General features: G+C 42.3%; 1 protein-coding gene across 4 annotated transcripts in view; it reads right to left on the bottom strand.

Annotated features, from left to right (window-relative positions):
• Nucleotides 1-12,448: 12,448 nt before the first annotated feature.
• Nucleotides 12,449-21,202, bottom strand: part of CARMIL1 (capping protein regulator and myosin 1 linker 1) — a 596,509-nt gene continuing 587,755 nt past the window's right edge. For all 4 annotated transcript variants that reach the window (XM_030212120.1, XM_030212112.1, XM_030212103.1 and 1 more), the window contains one exon: nt 12,449-12,759. In XM_030212120.1, the coding sequence (XP_030067980.1) occupies nt 12,605-12,759 (155 nt within the window). In that variant the 3' untranslated portion in view covers nt 12,449-12,604. The remainder of the gene's footprint in view (nt 12,760-21,202) is intronic.

The following is a 21,202-nucleotide window of genomic DNA, read 5'->3' on the forward strand; positions in this document are numbered from 1 at the left end:
CTTGAATTCAGGTTTTCGGTGCAGTACATGGGATGAAGCATTGTGTACGAACGAGCAGGATCTATGGGTGATAATATCTGATGAGTTTAAGTGGCTAAGCAAGTAGATAAGATAATGCTTAGGTACAAATGGTCAGGGGTAGCAAGCAGAAAACAGGAGGAGATGGTAAAAGTTTTTAGTAAGACTTTACATGGAGTATTGTGTGAAGTTCCTTTTAAAAAAAGGTAAAAACCAGATGGGGTCCATCCAGACTCTGGTTACTAAAATGGTCAGCAGCCTTCATTATAAGTGGTATAGTAACAGTTAAAAAAAATACTCTGGAGGAAATGCAGGATGAAATAAAGACAGACCTGTTCAGAAGAGCATACCCCACCAACCCAACATAAAAATACCTGGACACTTGCGACACAATGTAACCAAAGACCATAACGGACATTACCTGACTCTTCTTCCCCCTTTCCCTCTCTAAGTTCCCCCCAATTGTACCTACCATACATGTACCTCATTCTACCACAATATCACTTTGTATTCATTCATACCATGTATTTGTTCAGACCGGAATCGGCTAACACCGTTAACAGTAATATGTAAGCCACATTGAGCCTGCAAAAAGGTGGGAAAATGTGGGATACAAATGTAACAAATAATAATAAATAATAAAAAGAGGGGAGAAATCGCTTAACATGGATGCGGGGAGGGCAGGGGAGAGGTGAGAGTTGCTGTACATGGATGCAGGGGAGGGCAGGAAAAATGCTGGACATGGAGTGGAGGAAAGACAGGAAGTAGATGCACATGGAGGGGAGAGGAGAAATGCTGGACATGGATGGAGAGAAGGGAGGACAGGAGGAAATATACATGGATGGTAGGGAGAGAGGAGAAATGCTGGACATGGATGGAGGGGAGGGAAGGGAAGAGAAGAAGTGAAATGCACATGGATGGGAGGGGTGGAGAGAGAGGAAAAATGGTGGACATGGATGGAGGAGAGGGAAGAGAGAGGAAGGAGTTGCATAGGGATGGAGGAGAGTGAAGAAAGAGGAAGGAGATGCATACTGACAGATGAGGGAAAGGGAAAAGAGGAGAAAAACTACACATGGATGGAGAAAATAGACGCTGGATGGAAAGAGGGAAGAGAGGGGGCAGACGATGGAAAGGAGAGAAAGAGGGGTCAGATGCTGGATGGAAAGGGGGGAAGTTAAAGATCGAGGAAAGAAGAAACAAGAGACTGGGACCAACACAATTAGAAACAGTAAACGGCCAGACCACAAAGGTAGGAAAAATGAATTTTATTTTTAGTTTAGGATAAAGTAGTGTGGTAGCTGTGTTAATAAATACAGAAAATGGAAGTAAGGTGACATGTTTACTGGACTAATTTTAATACATTTTTGATTAATGTTTGGAGACCAAACCCTCCTTTCCCATGTCCAAACAGAATACCATAACAGCAGTATACTGTCCTGACCTGAGGAAAGAGGTTTTGTCCTTTGAAAGCTAATTGAAAAATGTATTTAGTCCACTAAAATGATATCATATTTTCCATTTTTTGTTTTATTTGTATTTGTTAACCTATAGTATAGTGATTGAAATATGTCAGTTTTTGAAATTTGCATCTCTTTATATTTGCACAGTACAAGGGGACTGAGGGGTGGGACTGTTCAGGGAAGAAATCCTGGTGCAGGTTGCAGGCAGCCTTTGAGTGGTGCTGCCACTGCCCAGGTGAAGACTGCAGCAGACAGGATTTTAAGGTATGGGGGGGGGGGGGGACGCACTGCCTGTAAAAAAAAAAAAGTTTCAGCACCCCCAATCATTTTGAAAAGTTGGCTCCTATGAGGCAAGCTAGGTATGGAGGGGAACAAGGCAAAGTGATATTTTCACATATGTCCACCACCCCATCACACACTGCTTCCCCAACTCTCTTTTTTAAAATTAGTAACATAAGATAGCGTGAACTTCTAGGCAAATGATCTGCAAGATCCAGAGCAGCAGAAAATAGAGACCACGGAAAAAATAAAATGATATTTATTTCCAAGTCATCAAAACAGCAAACAATTTCCTTTAATCGCCCAACATGGCTATGTTTTGTCCTACAAGGGCTACATCAGGGGCTAAACAAATAGCCAGCAGGAGCAATCCAATGTTTTCCCTGTCAGGTTACTGTAATACAGCACTACAAACTAACAAGAGGTTTGCATTTACAAGTAGTAGCTACAGCAGCAACCTGACATATAGGCTGCCTTGAAATGAAAACAGCTGCTTTTGTTTTTTTTTAAATTTTTTTAATAACACTTTATTCAAACATCAGAAAATAACACAAGCTGATTGCCAACAATGAACAATATTCCTCTTCATACAAACTTTACCATCCCCAATCCTCCCCCACCCTAAACCCAGCACTCAAATTTGTAGGGTAGGCTAACGCCCGAGTACTGTTATTTAAGTAACACCCAACCATTGGCGATAGGGCTGCCAAATAGCTGAGAATTGACCCATAGTATCATGTTTGAGAGCAGTCAATTTAGACATCAAATGAGTGGAGGAGTGGCCTAGTGGTTAGAGCACCAGTCTTGGAATCCAGAAGTGGCTGGTTCAAATCCCACTGCTGCTCCTTGTGATCTTGGGCAAGTCACTTAACCCTCCATTGCCTCAGGTACAAACTTAGAATGTGAGCCCTCCTGGGACAGAGAAATAGTCAATGTACCTGAATGTAACTCACCTTGAGCTACTACTGAAAACGGTGTGAGCAAAATCCAAATAAATAAATAAAATAAAAATTGTCCAGTGGGATTCACCTGTTTCCACACAGCTGCCAAGCATAGATGCGCAGCTGTCACCACCATGGTTATTAATTATAGCACAAAACACAGAGAGGGTTGAAAGCACAAAATAAAGTCCAAACAGCCTTCACAAGCAGGGCACAACCTTTAATTCTACATCATATATCATTGACCCGATATGGGCTGTGTTTCGGCACAAAGAGTCTGCATCAGGAGTTGTTTGCTCTTAATTGTCTAAGATGAGAACAGCTGAAAGCTGAGTTCACATCAAACGTGACTAAAATCCGCTCCAAATACAAGCATAAAACACCTGCTTGAGTGCAGCATCCTTCCTACTTCAGGCATAATCAGTGGTGGTGTTACCAGAGATGCTCCCAACATCTGTAAAGCTTTAACAAATATTAGACCCCCAATCTCCCTCACTTGCGCATCTACAACTGTCTCTGGCAGCCCTTGCAAACGCAGATTGCAATGGTGTGATCTGTTCTCCATATCTTCTATTTTGAGAGCTGCCGCCTCCTCCTGCTGCTGCTCCAATTGTGCCACCCAGCTGTGTAGCCGCTCAATATTCTCTCCGTGCATCTCCAAACGCTCCTCCGGTTCTTCCACCCTTCTGCCCACCTCATTCATGTTCTTTTTCAATTCCTCTAAAGTCTCCTGAAGCTCTGAACGCACAAAAGTGATATCAGATTTTATTTCCTGGAGCCATTGCTGCATTTCATTGTGAAGGGATGTGAGCTCTACTTTCGCAGGTGGTACAGGACCTGCCCACAAGGCTCCATTCGCCACCATCTTGCCGACACGGTGCAAGCCTGTTCTCAAGAACAGAATCAAAATGCAAACAGCTGTTTTGATGACTTGGAAATAAATATAATTTAACTTTTTACGTGGTCTGCTTTTTATTCTGTTGTTAGCATGAATTTCTATGCATAAAGAAAACCTCTCCCTCCAGCTAGTTTCAGCTACCAAGTAAAGCCACCATTATAACTGATAACACCATTCAATAAATTCTACTGTGTGGCATGGTTTGGATTCTCTAAAGGATTGGACAGAATCCTAATATAAACCCTGAAATTCTAGTTCTTGTATCACAAACTCCATATAGCAATGGAGAACACATCATACAAAAAATATTCAAATTTTGATTACCACTTCAGGAAAAGTACACCCTCCTTCCACCGACAGACACTTTCGGTTTTTGCTTGTGCAACAAATGTACAGGATGTGGAGACCATTAGTCTGAAACATTTTTATTTTGGGTGACAAGGGTATACTTTAAAAAATGACACTTAGCAAAATAACACAAAACCCTACAAAGACACATTCAAAACCTACATAGCAAACTTACCAAATCATAACAGCCCTAGCTCACCAATGAAAGACAGTGCTATAAATATTATACTGGACCCTAGAGCTCTAATATACCTGCCACTGGGAAACTAGACAAACTGGACTGTTACAGATTTCTACACAGACATTATATGCCAGCAGAATCCTTCACCTCAGTCACACATGCAGAACATGGACAGACCCTCATATGATAAAGAATAGGAACCACAAAAAACATGTAGACAAAAACTGAAATGGAGACCCCTATCCCCTCCGTCCAAGAAATCCAGACTCTATAAGCAGGGCAATATTGGTAAAAAGAGGAACAGAAATGAATTTCCTCCTGTACTCTACAAAATACAAAAAAAAAGAAAAAAAGTACATTTCCCACAGTGGACAAATCCCAATCCTTACAGAGCATTAAATAGTATTTTTCTTTTCTACCTTTATTGTCTGGGCATGTCATTTCATATTAGGCTGGTCCTAGTCTTATTTTTTCCCCCACTTTCCTTGGGTCACTCTTCTCCTAAATGTTTTTCCAGGTTTGCCTTTCCATTTCTTCTCTCTCCTCTTGCCTTCTTCCTTTCCTTCTCTGCATCTATCTAGCACTGATTTCCTATTTATGTTTTTTTTAAAACCACTTTTCTGTTCTCTGCATTTATATCTGCCCATTTGATTTTACCCCTCATTTTTCCTTTCTTTTACCCTCTTCTTAGTCTCCTTTTCACCCAACTACCTGGCTTTTACCATCTCCCTCTCATCACCTCTCCTGTACTACCCATTGTCCTCTCTGTCTCTTTCCTTCCCCAATCTCCTATTCCCCTCCCTCAGGACAGATAGGGATGCAGAGGGAATGATAGCAGACCAGACTTCTCAGCCCTCATCTGCCTCATCTCCTCACCAACCCCAGCTCCATCGCTGTCTTTCCTTCCTTCCCTTCAAGACATTCTTCTACTACCCACTATCTCATCTCTGACTGCCTCTCCTTCACCATCTTTTTAACCACATTTCCTTCCTAACTCAACCCCCTCAGAGATTTTTCTTCCTCTCATACCCATCTCCTAAGTACCACAGCCATTTTCAATGCCTCTCATTCTCTCCAGTATTCCAGATCATTCATATTATGTTTCAGCTGTTCCCTACACTTTACCCCTTCTCTCTTAGCCCCCCATTTCACACCCTCACTCATTCTCCCAAACCAGCAACATACCTACACTCATACCTACCAATTGCCAGGTCCCTCTCCATCTTTCACGTCCATAATTCCTTGATCTGCCTCCCCCCCCCCCCCCCCCCCCCCACCCAACACTCTCACACCTGGTCACCTTCTACTCTGTTCCACCACCCCTGAATCTCATCTATCTTCTGCTCTTTCCAGGGTCTCTGGTCCATTTGACATTTCTCTCTCTCTCCATGTTCACTATCATTCTCTCTGCATCCCTGCCACCCCTGTGGTCAGGTCTCTGTTTCCCTTTCCTGCTGCATCTCTCCTTCTTCCCCTATCGCAGACTGGCACCTCCTTCTTGTTTTCCTTCCCTGCTGTATCTTTCCCTGTTCCCCCACCCTCCCCTGGTCATTAGCAGTGATAGTGATCACCTCCTCTTGTTTCCCTTCCAGTTTGTCACGAGCAGCATTAGTGATCTCTGGCTGACCCCAGAAGACTCGTCTCTGCCGCATCCCATCTATGTGGAAACAGGAGTAGCATCAGAATAGGCGGGACACGACAGAGACAAAGCTTCTGGGGTCAGCTGGTGATCATTAACACTGATCACCACAAACTGGAAGGTTGGAGGACTGCTGGGGGGCAGAAGGAGGAAGGGAAATGAGAAGAGGTGCTGCTCTGCTCTGATAAGAGAATGAGGGAAGAGGGTGAGATCCCCAAATTTGAGGAAGGGTGGGTGGAAGATGCCAGGAAAAACTGGGGTGAGCTAGCAATGCCTATGCTGGCAAATATCTCCTTTTTTTTTAAAAAACTTTGGTTGTACAGATTTTCTTCCACTAAGAAGACAATCGGGATTGCCCAATGAAGGAGACTTCTTTAAGAAGACATTAAAGTATATCAGCACCATTTTAGAAAAGTCATGAATCTTGGAACACAGACGCTTTAGACAAAATGTCTAGAGCCTGTGACATAGTTTACAAGCACACGACTAAATGTAAAAGTGACATTTCTCTGTCCCTTGACCAAGGTATCCTAAAGGCATTCAAAAATACATGGCACAACAGCAGCAATGTCTCAAAATGAGGTAATGTAAAATGTCTGCCAAAAGTGTACCCAAGGTGCCATGAAGCTGAATATAAACCACACGAGCTTACATCATCATGCCCTGCCCCCACAGGACAAGTACATAACCTCTGTGAGGTCCCTGCTGTGTCCCTGGTGTCCATTCAGTGCCTGCAGGGGAAAAAGTCTAGTGCTACCTGTGGTGGATTAAATGGTAGGCACAGAAGTGGAAGCACAATGGTCTAAGCAGGGATAGGGAAGAAGTGAGAAAGTACAGGCTGGAGCTGCTGCTGAAGGAAAAGATAGTTAACTTACTAGAATCCAATGGGTTGCAGGATCCGAGGCAACATGGCTTTATCAACGGCAAATTCTGCAAAATGAATTTGATTGATTTCTTTGACTGGGTGACCAAAGAACAGGATAAAGGACATACACTAGATTTAATCTACTTGGATTTCAGCAAAGCCTTTGATACAGTTCCTCACAGAAGACTCATGAATAAACTTAGAGGGTTGAACTTAGGACCCAGTGATGAACTGGATTGGAAACTGGTTGACCGGCAGGGCACAGAGGGTGGTGGTAAATGGAATCTGCTCAGAGAAAAGGAAGGTGAATAGTGGGGTGCGTCAGGGGTCAGTACTGAGACTGATTCCGTTTAATATATTTGTGAGAGATATTTCGGAAGAATTAGAAGGAAAAGTTTGCCTTTTTGTGGATGACATGGAAATAGCCAATAGAGAGGATACCCCAGAGGGAGTAGAAACCATGAGAAGAGATCTCCAAAAACAAGAAGAATGGTTTGGTAAAGTTTAATCAGACAAAAACATAGAAGAACAGGCCTTCACAGGTCTCAGAAGACACCACACACACAATGAAGGTGACAAACAAACACCAGATGATGCTCTATGTGTCAAAGGTTCTTTATTCTCAATAACCAAGACTCAACACAGGCCGTTTCTTTGCTGATTCACAGTCTGGCTAGTAGCTATGCCAGTGTTTGTAAGTGAGGAGTTCATCTTGGTTTGATCAGTGAATCATCCTTTGATAATTGAGTGTCTGTTCTGGCATAATTAAGTCTTCTTTTGAGGTGTGATTACGGTTCTAATATACAATTACAATCAGATTTATATTCTGCTACAAGCCATTTTCAGGGTCAGTGTAGATCACAATACATAAGAAGCTAGTACATTACTAGGAAATACATCTATAAAAACCCATCATAAACACAGTTCAAAGTAATCTTATAAACCATATAAATAATAACCCTTTATCCCTAGCATCTCTGAAATAGATGTGTTGTCAATACATTTATGAAACCTTATATAAGAAGAAAGTCAATCTAAGATCCAGAGGGAGTAAATTCCAGCACTGCACAGCTCAATAAGCAAAACACAATGAAGGAACTTAAATTTTACCCCCCCCCCCCCTCAGAGTTGGATATTGTAATATACAAGCATCTGTCGACCGGTCTGTGAACCTTATTGTAACTAATCCAATCAAATACTCTGGAGAGTGTCACTACCGTATCTAAATTGACAGCAAGCCTCAATCGGAAGCCAATGAAGACATCTTAATAAAGGCGTAGCCTGATCTGATCTCAGTTTACTATAAATTAACTTTGCTGAAGCATTTTGCAAAATCTGTAGCCACCTCATACATGTCTTGGAACATACATAAAGAGAATTACAGTAGCCCTACTGCAACATCAATGTCTGAACTACCTGTTGGAAATGTTCCTGACTCAGCACTTTCTTTATATGTGGCAAACATATAAACATGAGAATCAAACATGAGATCTGATCTTTCATAGACAAATGATAAGTCAAACCATAACCCCCAGAACCTTCAAAGATTCTTCCAGGGAGAAAAACACCCCTGAAATTGAGAACCTACCTCTAAGGGGAGAATTGTTTGGATAATTGCAAAAGGTAGAAAGGTTTTTTAGGCCGTTGAATGTTAGCCATTTGGTTTTTGTCTGTGACCACAGTAGCATTCCGACGGTATGTATTTGCATTGTCTAGCAGATATCCGACATTACAATTAGGGTGTTTCTTAGTACAGGGTTATCTAGATGGGTTATGGATTACGGGGATAGGATTAGGCACTCAGTTATCTGGTAGGTTGTTGCCTGATGTGCTCAAAGGGGCTAAACAAATCCACATTCATGGTGATAGCTTTTGGAACTGTTTAAGTCAGTCAGGTTTAGCACTCTTTTTCATTCCTAAACATGCACTGTTGAAGACTTCAGAACGGAGTCCTCCTTGAAGGTAGATGCTACTGTTGGTGAGGAGGGGTCATGGTGTCTCAGGTACTCTTAAGGGAGGGTTGTGTGGATGTGCCGAGGTGGCAGGCTTCAAAAAGATGCTATTACTCGCTATAATTAGGTAGGGTTTCTCATTTAAGCTGCCATTCTTCCATAGTCAGTCATGCAGCAGTCAGGGAGAGAGGCTATATTGTAGCTCTCCTGTTATGTTGTTAATTTCCTTTGTTTGCTGTTTGAAGTATGGTTATAAGTACAGAGCTGAACAGGACAGGTATTTGTAAGACAATGGCGAGAATTGACCATAAGTAATCCTTGGGTTCCTCTATCAGGCTGCTGTTTTTCTGTAGTCAGTTGTGCAGCATTGAATGGACAGGCCACAGTGTAGCTCACATGGCTACAAAACCAGACAATTCTCTTATTCAAGTTATAGGATTGGAAATACTGCAGGCAATGTGAGAGGCGGCGGTGATCTAAGCAAATTCAGGTATTTGAAGGACAAAGGGGCATCATTGACCTTAAGCACACCTTGGAATATAGCCAGGGAAAATGCTAATACAGTGCTATTTTTAAATCTTCACAAAACTCGGGTCTTGATAATTACCTTTGGTTATCTTTGTTAATACAAAATGTTGAGTCAGTTTACTGCTCAGTTCTTTTTCTAAATTTACTTAAACAGTCTCATTTAATCAGAAATATTGTTTTTCTTGGCTAGGAAATTCACTGCATGTAGACTTGTAGCATTTCAAAGTATAGCTAAAGATGGTTTGTCTTTAGGAGCAGTTAACAATGATGTGTTAATTTTGTAGACAGTGCTTGCAGAGGGACTGAGACCCTTTGAAGTATCACTTCCTAGAGAGATGAGCTCTGTTGTTGATTCAATAAAGATTTCGTATTTGGAATGAGATTTGAAGTCAGTCAGCTAATTCTACTACATGATAAGAAGACATGGTGCCTCTTAGATGACTTTTGTATTGAAACTCCAACGTGTGACCTCTATTGTTAATTTAACATTAATTTTTACCATCCTGTACAATCTTTGACTTTGTTAAAAGTTTTAAACGTTAATAAAAAGATTTATAAAAAAAAGAACCTCACACCTTAATTGGGGATGTGGAGTATGATCACTCATTCAATTTTACTGCTAACGCTCACTGTCACACTGCATTACGTCAAAGAGAGTTTCCTTCTGGAGTTTATGAGATGTAATGGGGTAATATTCAGCCAGAAGTAGTCAGTGTTTTTTTAAAACTCTGACCATGGCTGGCTAAATTAGCCTTGGATATTCAATGTCAGGCCATGCGCAGGCCCTGGCACTGAATATCCTGGGGCTATTTGTCCTGCTGCTAGCTGCCGGAGCTTATGTGGGTCTCAGCTGATATTCAGCCAGGGTCAGCAAAAGATAGTTATGCGAGCCCTGGCTGAATATTGTCTGGACCCCAGAAGCGCAGCCAGGTTGTGCTGTCAGGGGGATCGGATTGGGTGAAAAATAGGCACTAGTAGGTTTTTAAAAATTCATAGGCGCCATTTTTGTTGGAAGTCTGTTTGGGGGAGTGGTTGTTTTCCTTGCCCCCCCCCCTGCTATACCTCTGTGGGACCCACATAATCTCTGGTGACTACCAGCAGGATAATTAGCCCTGGATATTCAGTGCCAGGGCCCCTAACTCCCCAAGTCTAGACAGGGCCCCCCTCAGACCTATCTCAGTTCCCCAGTACTCCAGAGGGGTTGATGGGGGCAGGAGTGAAGCCCACTCACTCTTGTTCCTTGTGGCTGCCTGAAGAAAATGGCTGCTGTAACCTTTCCCGGTAATACACAAGTACCATGAGCTACCACAAGAGGCTGCGGTAGCCATTTTCTTTGGGCATCCACAAAGGGCAGAAGCAAGTGGGCTTTGCTCCTGGCCCCACTGGACTACAATGGAACTGAGGTAGGCCTGGGGAGCATACTAGACTGGGAGGGGGGGGGTTTGGGTGGACAGGGGGTCTGACTGTGGCAAGCTGGGAGAAGGGGGAAGGGGGCTATTTTGTGCGGGGGGGGGGGGGGAGGGGGGATGGGATGTGGCTCAGAGGGCTCCAGGAAACCTTTCAATAGTTATGCAGATCCCAGCCAATATTTAGAGTGGCACCTGCATACTTAAGTGGCCCACTTAGCTATGCAGATGCCAGCATTGAATAATGCTGGCACCCGCATAACTGCTGGTTCCTCCCCAATGATGCCCCCTGTACTGTCCCTGACCTGAAAAGGCAGCATTTGTATAGCCAGCATTCTCCATTACATCCTCTCTCATGAGCATTTTCTGTTTTTTTCATTTTTGTAACAGGCAAGCTGTAAATGTTGCCACCCATACAGAAAGAAATAAGAAATATTTTGATTGCAAAATCATTTTATTGATACAAATATACATATGAATAAATTCATATGAATAACTCCCTTCAACCTGTAATATACAAGATTATGTCATGTTTCTGTTCAACATGACATTACAAGTAATACAAAGTGCAAACAGTAACCCTCCAAGAAACACCAGCTATATATTTTGATTAGAACTTCCCCTATTCAAATCCACCGTCTACATCAAAGAACTTAGCAGAAAAATATGCTCTCTGAATAATTCTCCTCTTTTAGTTGTGCTTATTGATTAGTGCACAAAGATTAAGTGATTTAGTTCTATGTACAAGAACAGAACAGTAAAAACCATACTCAAGCATCTAATTTATATATTTTAATAATTTATACAACTTGTATTATTACTGTGCTCTGTTAATATAATTACAATGTGCAATTGCATACAGAAATATATTGAGTGTATATACATATACACAGAGAAAAAAAAAGATAAATCACATGCAGATTTGACATATAACATGTCCAGCAGACCAACACACTTTCTGCTGAGCAGTGATTTAACTAAGTGCTGGACCAGGAGTGTCCAAACTTCAGTCCTCACCAGGCCAGGTTTTCCCTAATGAATATGCAAGAGATCTGTTTACATACAAAGCAGGGGCGTATCTGAACTTCAACGGTAGGGGGGCTAGAGCTGAGGTGAGGGGGCACATTTTAGCCTCCTCCCCCCGCTGAAGACGACGACACCACCACCACCACCCCCCGCCCGCAGCCAACACCACCTCCAACTACTTTAAACCCCCCCCCCCTCTCGCCGAAGACACCACCACCCGGCTCCAACTACTTTGAACCCCCCCCCTCCCGCCTCACCTCCCTTTGCTGGCGGGGGACCCCAACCCCCGCCAGCCGAAGTCTCCTTCCTTCCTTCGAGTTTGGTTTCTGACGTCCTGCATGCACGTACAACGTGCAGGACGTCAGACTCACAGAAACAAGTTCTGTTTCTTTGAGTCTGATGTCCTGCACGTTGTATGTGCGTGCAGGACGTCAGAAACCAAACCCAAACGAAGGAAGGAAGGAAGGAGACTTCGGCTGGCAGGGGTTGGGGTCCCCCGCCAGCAAAGGGAGGTGAGGCGCGACGGCGGAGTGATGGAGGGAGGGTTGAGAGGGTCGTCGGTAGGGGGGGTCCAGGGACAAATCTACGGGAGCCAGGCCCCTGTGGCCCCATAGCAGATACACCCCTGATACAAAGGAGACAGTGCATGCAAATAGATCTCATGCTTATTCATTGTGGAAATCCTGAAAACCTGACTGGATTGCAGCCCTCGAGGACCAATGTTGGACAACCCTGTGTTAGACAATGTCCAGTTAAACAGGATATTACCCCCCACCCCAAAGGCATTTCATTCTAGCAGATTCTGAGAGCTTCAAGTACAATAAGTGATAAGAAATGATTGCTGGCTTTAGTGCAGACACAAAGGAATATACGAAATAAAACATGAGAAAAATTAAAGACGTAGTACATATTGATTGTTGTCTCAAGCTATCATCTGTTTTTCTAGAGAAAAATGCATTCAGCATGAGACAAAGGCTGGTGAGTAGAAGAGCCTGCTTTTAGCTCACACAGTTGCACCCTGATTGCTACAGATTGTACAATTGTCAAGCACCTGTATTAACATTTAGAGGAAAATAAACTCTTTATCTGCTTCTTCTCCAGAATCGTTAGACTTGTTGCCATCTTTAGTTGCAGGCTTCTGCTTCACATCCTGGCAATCCTGCTGTTGGTGTCCGGGGCTTCCTTTGGGAGATGCCTCAAACAGGGATGGTGACCTCACTATTTAGATATAAAAGAACGTAGAAAAAAAAAGAGATTATTAAATTACAGCAGCAAGAGAATACCTCCAACTAAAGGTACATATAATTTTTTGAGGACTGTTAGTAGGAATATGATATAATTAAAGTATTGTATTTTAAAGCAATCCTCATTAACTAAAGATCACCCTTAAATCAAGAGGTCCCCAAATCCAATCCTTCAGTGTCACAACCAGTTAGGTTTTCAGGATTTCCATAATAAATATTCATGAGGTATATTTGTATCTCATCCATTTTCATTGTGGGAATTCTGAAAATGAGACTGGTCTGCAGCTTGACTGAATTTGGGGACCTTTGCTCTAGAATTATCTGCTGTGCTGAACTGAATCTCAGTATTTCACGCTCTAAGGCATGAGGTTTCATTGCACTAAATTCAGTTTGCAAAACTCCACAGAATCCTGAGAACTTGCACACATTAACGCATAAGTACAAGGGGGAACTATTCTACTAAACCTATCATCTCATTTCTTCTAAAATGCAGTAAATTACTTATGAATAGCAGTATAGGGGGGGGGGGGGGGGGGGGGGGGGGACTCAGTGGGACCCTTCTGCTGCACTAAACTTAATCCACTCTCCAATCAAATTAATATTTTCTCATCTCCAAGGAAGGACTTTTCTACAGAGAAATATGATGTCTTCTTGTCCTGCACATGTTTAGGAGGAAGCTGGATGAGTTTAGTTTGTATATTCAATGTAATGCTTCACTTTACATTCCAAAGTAAAATCTCCAAGTAAATTACATAAACAGCAAAGAATAATACAAAAAAAACACTTTACATAATGGGCAACATCCAATCTCAGTCAGAGCAATAAAAAGTTTAGGGCCCTATTTAAAAGAAAAAAAGATCTAAATTTTTTACCTATTTTCTGCCAAACTGAGGATCCTAAGTTCATTGCAATTTAGGAACTTAAAAGTAAAGCTTATAAAATGTAGGCCCATCATTCATTTGTCTAAATTTATGAGCCTAATTAGCCTAGTGTTGGAAAATCAGTGCTAAGTCCCTATCCTAAATCCACCCTTGTTGTTATCCTCTTTTGATGAGACTAAATTTGGGAGTTTAGTGAAATTTTGAGTTTAAATGTAGACACTCAGCCCTAGTACATTTTCAGAGAGGCTTATTTAGGGGTATAAGAAAGTTAGAGTATAAATCCCTTGGCCTGGATTGGCCGCTGTCGTGGACAGGATGCTGGGCTCGATGGACCCTTGGTCTTTTCCCAGTGTGGCATTACTTATGTACTTATCTGGACCTTACTTTATAAATCATTAACACCCAACCACATCTTTAACCTTTTCCTTAAGTCTCGGTAAACATAAGCTCAAATGACAATCAGTTCCAAACAGAAGGACCTTGATGCATAAAGCAGTTGTTAAGAAATAGCAAAAAGATCTCACTGGATCATCTACTAAGATTTTGGGTAATGTTCCAGTGAGATAATTTTGAAAACTAAACGGCAACCCTTCCTCTACAAGACAAATGTTGGACAAATAGCATTTTTATTGTTTGCTTTTAGTGTGGTTAAGAATGATAAACTTGGCCTTCCTTCAATCTAACCAGCAATAATATGATCTTATAGCCAACTTTTTCAACAATTTAGTAAAGGACTTATCGAAGATATGCTTCCTAAAGAATAAATTGCTGATGGTAATGAAGAAAATGGTGAATCAACCATTAAAAGGAGACTTTGAAACTCAGTTAAAGATTAATAAGATCTGAACTGCACTCTGCCACACTATTGGAATACTGCAGAAGTATCTAGGACCTGCTTAAGCTGCTGTCTGCATCTCTGCTGACACTGGACAGCAGAATTCTATTATCTTCCCCTCTATACTAGTGTTTGTGACCTTTCTGCTTCCCCCCCCCTCACAAAACTCAGTAGTATCTCAATCATCACTTTCCCCATCTCCACCTGCATCTGTTTCTCCCCTCACCCAAGCTACAAACCACCTAGAGTCTAGAGAAGTCAAATGCATAGTAAGTGCTGGTCCCTGGGCAGGGTGAAGTCTATATAGCAACAAGCAGCACAATATGGAGCAAGTGTGAGAAATCACAGGCCTAGAATTAACAGCACAAAGCTCAGTTGAGACTCATATCCAATTCCTCCAGAAAAAAATAAAGGCTTTTCATGTATTCCTGGTGTAAGCTTTGGAGTGGCAAGAACCCCTCCAAATCTGTAAGGATTAAATGGTAATTTCTCTCAATGGAGGAGGATGAACAGTGGAGTGCCGCAGGGATCAGTTATTGGGACCAGTGCTATTTAATATATTTATAAATGATATGGAAATCGGAATGAGTGAGGTGATTAAATTTCCAGATGACACAAAACTATTCAAGGCTGTTAAAACATGTGCGGACTGCGAAATATTGCAGGAAGACCTTAGGAAATTGGAAGGTTGGGCATCCAAATGGCAGATGAAATTTAATGTGGACAAATGCAAGGTGATGCACATTGGAAAGAATAATCTGAATCATAGTTACTTGATCCTAGGGTCCACCTTGGGGGTCAGCACTCAAGAAAAAGATCTAGGTGTCATTGTAGATATGCTGAAATCTGTCCAGTGTGTGGTGGCGGACACAAAAGCAAGCAGGATGCTAGGAATCATTAGGAAAGGGATAGTGAATAAGACCAAAAATACTATAATGCCTCTGTATCGCTCCATGGTGCAACTGCACCTTGAGTACTGTGTTCAGTTCTGGTTGCTGTATCTCAAAAAAGATATAGCAGAATTAGAAAAGTTTCAAAGAAGAGCGACCAAAATGATAAAGGGGATGGAACACCTCTCGTATGAGGAAAGGTTAAAGAGGTTAGGGCTCTTCAGCTTGGAAAAGAGACAGATGAGGGGAGATATGACTGAGGTCTACAAAATCTTGAGTGGTGTAGAACGGGTAGAAGTAAGTCAATTTTTTACTTGTTCCAAAAGTAAAAAAAAAGCTAGAGGACACTCCAGGAAGTTACATGGAAATACTTTTACAACAAATGGGAGGAAATATTTTTTCACTCAATTAATAGTTAAGCTCTGGATGTGGTAATGGTGGCTAGCATACCTGAGTTAAAAAAAAAAAGTCTGGACAGGTTCCTGGAGGTAACGTTCATAGTCTGCTATTGAGACAGACATAGGGACGCAACTGCTTGCCCTGGGATTTGTAGCATGGAATGTTGCCATGATTTGGGTTTCTGCCAGGTACTGCCACTGTTGGAAACAGGATACTGGGCTAGATGGATCATTGGTCTGACTGGATAGATTAAATTCATGATTAAATCAACAATGAATGTGATATTATATACTTTATCATGAGTCTTTCTTTGGCGTTTCTGGGACATAGACCGTAGAAGATCGCACAGCTCTGTCCTTATGTTTCACCTACTGAAGTTGCTGTCAAAGCTCACTCCAGCCTATCCAAATCTGTCTTGTCATTTGCAGTACCCAGACCATAAAGGTCTGTCCAGTACTGTCCTCGGTTCCAGCTACTGAAGTTACAATTGAAGCCTTTTCCAGCCTATCCTAAATTGGATTGCCACATGCAGACACAGACCTACAAAGTCTGCCTGGCACCAGCCTTAGTTCTTCACAGCCGGAGTAGCCATCCAAGTGTCACTCACACATCCATCCCCTGTAGCCATTTAAGGGTTTAACAAAATATTTATTTTTGTTTTATAGGGTTCCTGTATGTTCATCCCATGCCCTTTTGAATTCTGTCACTCTTTTTGTCTCTACCACTTCCCTCGGGAGGTCATTCCAGGCATCAACCACCCTCTCCGTGAAAAAGAAATTCCTGACATTACTCCTAAGTTTTCCACCCTGCAATCTCAGCTCGTGTCTTCTAGTTTTACCATTTCCTCTTCTCTGGAAGAGATTTGTTTCTATATTAATACCTTTAAAGTATTTAAATGCTTGTATCATATCTCCCCTGTCCCTTCTTTCCTCTAGGCTATACATATTCAGGTCTTCCAGTCTCTTCTCATATGTCTTATGGCACAGGTCCCTTATCATTTTTGTCGCCTTCCTCTGGACCACTTCTAGTCTTTTTATATCCTTAGCAAGATGCGGCCTCCAAAACTGAACACAATACTCCAGGTGGGTGCCTCACCAACGACTTGAACAGGGGTATCAACACCTCCTTTCTTCTGCTGGTTACTCCTCTCTTGAAGAAACCTAGCATCCTTCTGGCTATGGCACCACTTTGTCACACTGTTTTATTTCTTTAAATTCCTGATACCATCACCCCAAGGTCCCTCTCCCTGTCTGTGCATATCAGCCTCTCACCTCCTAGGACATAGAGCTCCCTTGGGTTTCTACTCCCCAAATGCATCACTTTGCACTTTTTTGCATTAAATTTTAATTGTCAAATGTTAGACCCTTCTTCTAACTTTTGCAGATCCTTTTTCATGTTTTCTACTACCTCCGGGGTGTCTACTCTGTTACAAATCTTGGTATCATCTGCAAAAAGTCAAACTTTACCTTTCAATCCTTCGGCAATGTAATTCACAAAATATATTGAACAGAATTGGCCCCAGCACCGATTCCTGAGGAGCTCTGCTACTCATCTTTCCTTCCTCTGAGTGAATTCCATTGACCACCACCCTCTGGCCTCTATCAGCCAATTTCTAATCTAGTTCACCGTTTTGGGCCCTAACTTCAGCCTGTCAAGTGTATTTAAGAGTCTTCTATGAGGAACCGTGTCAAATGCTTTGCTGAAATCCAAGCAGAGTTACATCTAGCGCACAACCTTGATCCAGTTCTCTGGCCACCCAAAAAATTCAATCAAATTCATTTGTCATGATTTACCTTTGGTAAAACCATGTTGCTTCGGATCTTGTAACTCATTGGACTCCAGGAAATTCACTATCCTTTCCTTCAGCAAGGCATCCATTATTTTTCCAATAACCAAAGTGAGGCTTACTGTCGTTTCCCCACTTTTTTTGTTGTTACATTTGTACCCCGCGCTTTCCCACTCATGGCAGGCTCAATGCGGCTTACATGGGGCAATGGAGGGTTAAGTGACTTGCCCAGAGTCACAAGGAGCTGCCTGTGCCTGAAGTGGGAACTGAACTCAGTTCCTCAGTTCCCCAGGACCAAGGTCCACCACCCTAACCACTAGGCCACTCCTCCACTTCCTTCTTCTCTGTTGCCACTTTTGTGAAGAGGGACCACATCTGCCTTCTCCAATCCCTCGGAACCTCTCTCATCTCCAAGGATTAAACAAATCTATAAGTGGAACCACCAGAATCTCTCTAAGTGCTCTCAATATCCTGGGATGGATCCCATCCGGTCCCATAGCTTTGTTCACCTTCAATTTTTCAAGTTGTACATAAACACATTCTTCTGTGAATGGCGTGATATCCACTCCATTCTTATATGTACCTTTATCAGCCGATCGTGGTCCTTCTCCAGGATTTTCCTCTGTGAACACAGAAGTATTTGTTTAGCACATTCGCTTTTTGATCATCATCTCTCCAAATAGCTATCCACAGTATCTTTCAGTCTCACAATTCCATTTCTAGCCTACCTTCTTTCACTAATATACCTGAAAAACTTGTCTGTCTCCTTTCCTTGCATTCCTAGCCATTTGCTGTTCCACCTCTGCTTTCGCTATCTCCTTTACTTCTTTCAGCTTCTCCCAGTATATTTTCCTGTGTACCTCTCCTTGAGTTTTCCTGTATTTCATGAACGCCACCTCTTTTGCCTTTATTTTCTCAGCCACTTGTTTGGAGAACCATATTGGTTTCCTTTTCTTCTTGCTTTTATTTACTCTCCTCATGTAAAGGTCAGTAGCTCCTTTCAGCCTGGATCATTGTCTTTTCACTTCTCCTATCCCATGACTCTCCAATTTCCTTTGGAGTCTTTCATGAGGTACTTTGCCTTCTGAAAATTCAGATACACAATATCAACCGGCTCACCTTTATCCACATGTTTGTTCATCCCTTCAAAGAAATGTAGTAGATTGGTGAGGCAAGATTTCCCTTCACTAAATCCATGTTCACTTTTTTTTTTGTTACATTTGTACCCCGCGCTTTCCCACTCATGGCAGGCTCAATGCGGCTTACATGGGGCAATGGAGGGTTAAGTGACTTGCCCAGAGTCACAAGGAGCTGCCTGTGCCTGAAGTGGGAATCGAACTCAGTTCCTCAGTTCCCCATGGACCAAAGTCCACCACCCTAACCACTAGGCCACTCCTCCACTCCTTTGTCTCATTAATCCATGCTTTTGAATATGCTCTGTAATTTTGTTCTTAATAGCCCCTACTATTTTGCCCGGCACCGACGTCAGACTCACCGGTCTATAATTTTCAGGATCTCCTCTGGAACATTTTTAAAAAATCGGCATTACCCTCCAATCTTCCGGTACCACGCTCGATTTTAAGGATAAATTACATATTACTAACAATAGCTCCACAAGCTCATTTTTCAGTTCTATCAGTACTCTGGGATGAATACCATCCAGTCCAGGAGATTTGCTACTCATCATTTTGTAGAACTGCCCCATTACATCCTCCAGGTTTACAGAGAATTCATTAAGTTTCTCCGACTTGTCAGCTTCTAATACCATTTCCGGCACCGGTATCCCACCCAAATCTTCCTCGGTGAAGACCAAAGCAAAGAATTCATTTAATCTCTCCGCTACAGCTTTGTCTTCCCTGATAGCCCCTTTTACTCCTCGTCATCTAGTGGTCCAACCGATTCTCTTGCCGGCTTCCTGCTTTTAATATACCTAAAAAACATTTTACTATGCGTTTTTGCCTCCAACGCAATCTTTTTTTTGAAGTCCCTCTTTGCCTTTCTTATCAGCCCTTTGCATTTGACTTGACATTCCTTATGAGGTTTATTATTTTCAGTCGGTTCCTTCTTCCATTTTCTGAAGGATTTTCTTTTAGCTCTAATTGCTTCCTCCACCTCACTTTTTAAGCACGCCGGCTGTCGTTTGGTCTTCCATCCTCCTTTTTTAATACGCGGAATATATTTGGCCTGGGCTTCCAGGATGGTGTTTTTGAACAGCATCTACGCCTGATGTAAATTTTTGACCCTCGCAGTCGCTCCTCTAAGTTTTTTTTTCACCGTTCTTCTCATTTTATCATAGTTAAATGCTAACCTATTTGATTTCCTATGTATACTTACTTCAAAGCTAATATCAAACCTGATCATATTACGATCACCATTATCAAGCGGCCCCAGCACCATTACCTCCTGCACCAATTCATGCGCTCCACTAAGGACTAGGTCTAGAATTTTTCCTTCTCTTGTCGGCTCCTGTACCAGCTGCTCCATAAAGCTGTCCTTGATTTCATCAAGGAATTTTACCTCCCTAGCGTGCCCCAATGTTACATTTACCCAGTCAATATCGGTTAACTGAAATCACCCATTATTATTGTGTTGCCCAGTTTGTTTGCGTCACTAATTTCCTTTAACATTTCTGCATCTGTCTGATCATCCTGGCCAGGCGGACGGTAGTACACTCCTATCACTATCCATTTCCTCTTTACACATGGAATTTCAATCCATAGTGATTCCAAGAAGTGTTTTGTTTCCTGCAGAAGTTTCAATCTATTTGATTCGAGGCTCTCATTAATATACAATTCGATCCACCCTATCACTACGATATAATTTGTACCCCGGTATGACAGTGTCCCACTGGTTATCCTCCTTCCACCAAGTCTCAGAGATGCCTATTATGTCTAATTTTTCATTTAGTGCAATATATTCGAACTCTCCTATCTTATTTCTTAGGCTCCTGGCATTCGCATATAGACATTTCAAACTAGGTTTGTTGTTCATATTTACATCATGCTCAGTACTTGACAGTATTAATTTGCAATCTTTTGTCTGTTTTTTTATTTTTATTTAAGGACACCTGATCTACTACGGTCTCTTTTGCAACCTCACTATCAGGATACCCTATCTTCCCTGTTTTGGTGATATCTTTGAAAGATACCTTATCCCGAACCATGCGCTTTTGAGCGACTGTCGGCCTTCCCCCCATTTCTAGTTTAAAAGCTGCTTTATCTCCTTTTTAAATGTCGATGCTAGCAGCGTGGTCCTACCCTGGTTAAGATGGAGCCCATCCTTTCGGAACAGGCTCCCCCTTCCCCAGAATGTTGCCCAGTTCCTAACAAATCTAAAACCCTCCTCCCTGCACCATCGTCTCATCCACGCATTGAGACTCTGAAGCTCTGCCTGCCTCTTGGACCCTGTGCGTGGAACAGGTAGCATTTCAGAAAATGCTATCCTAGAGGTTCTGGATTTGAGCTTTCTACCTAAGAGTCTAAATTTGGCTTCCAGAACCTCTCTCCCACATTTTCCTAGGTCATTGGTACTCACATGTACCAAGACAGCCGACTCCTCCCCAGTACTATCTAAAATCCTATCTAGGTGACGCATGAGGTCCGCCACCTTCGCACCAGGCAGGCAAG

This window comes from Microcaecilia unicolor, chromosome 1, assembly GCF_901765095.1.
Source record: "Microcaecilia unicolor chromosome 1, aMicUni1.1, whole genome shotgun sequence".
Lineage (NCBI taxonomy): Eukaryota > Metazoa > Chordata > Amphibia > Gymnophiona > Siphonopidae > Microcaecilia > Microcaecilia unicolor.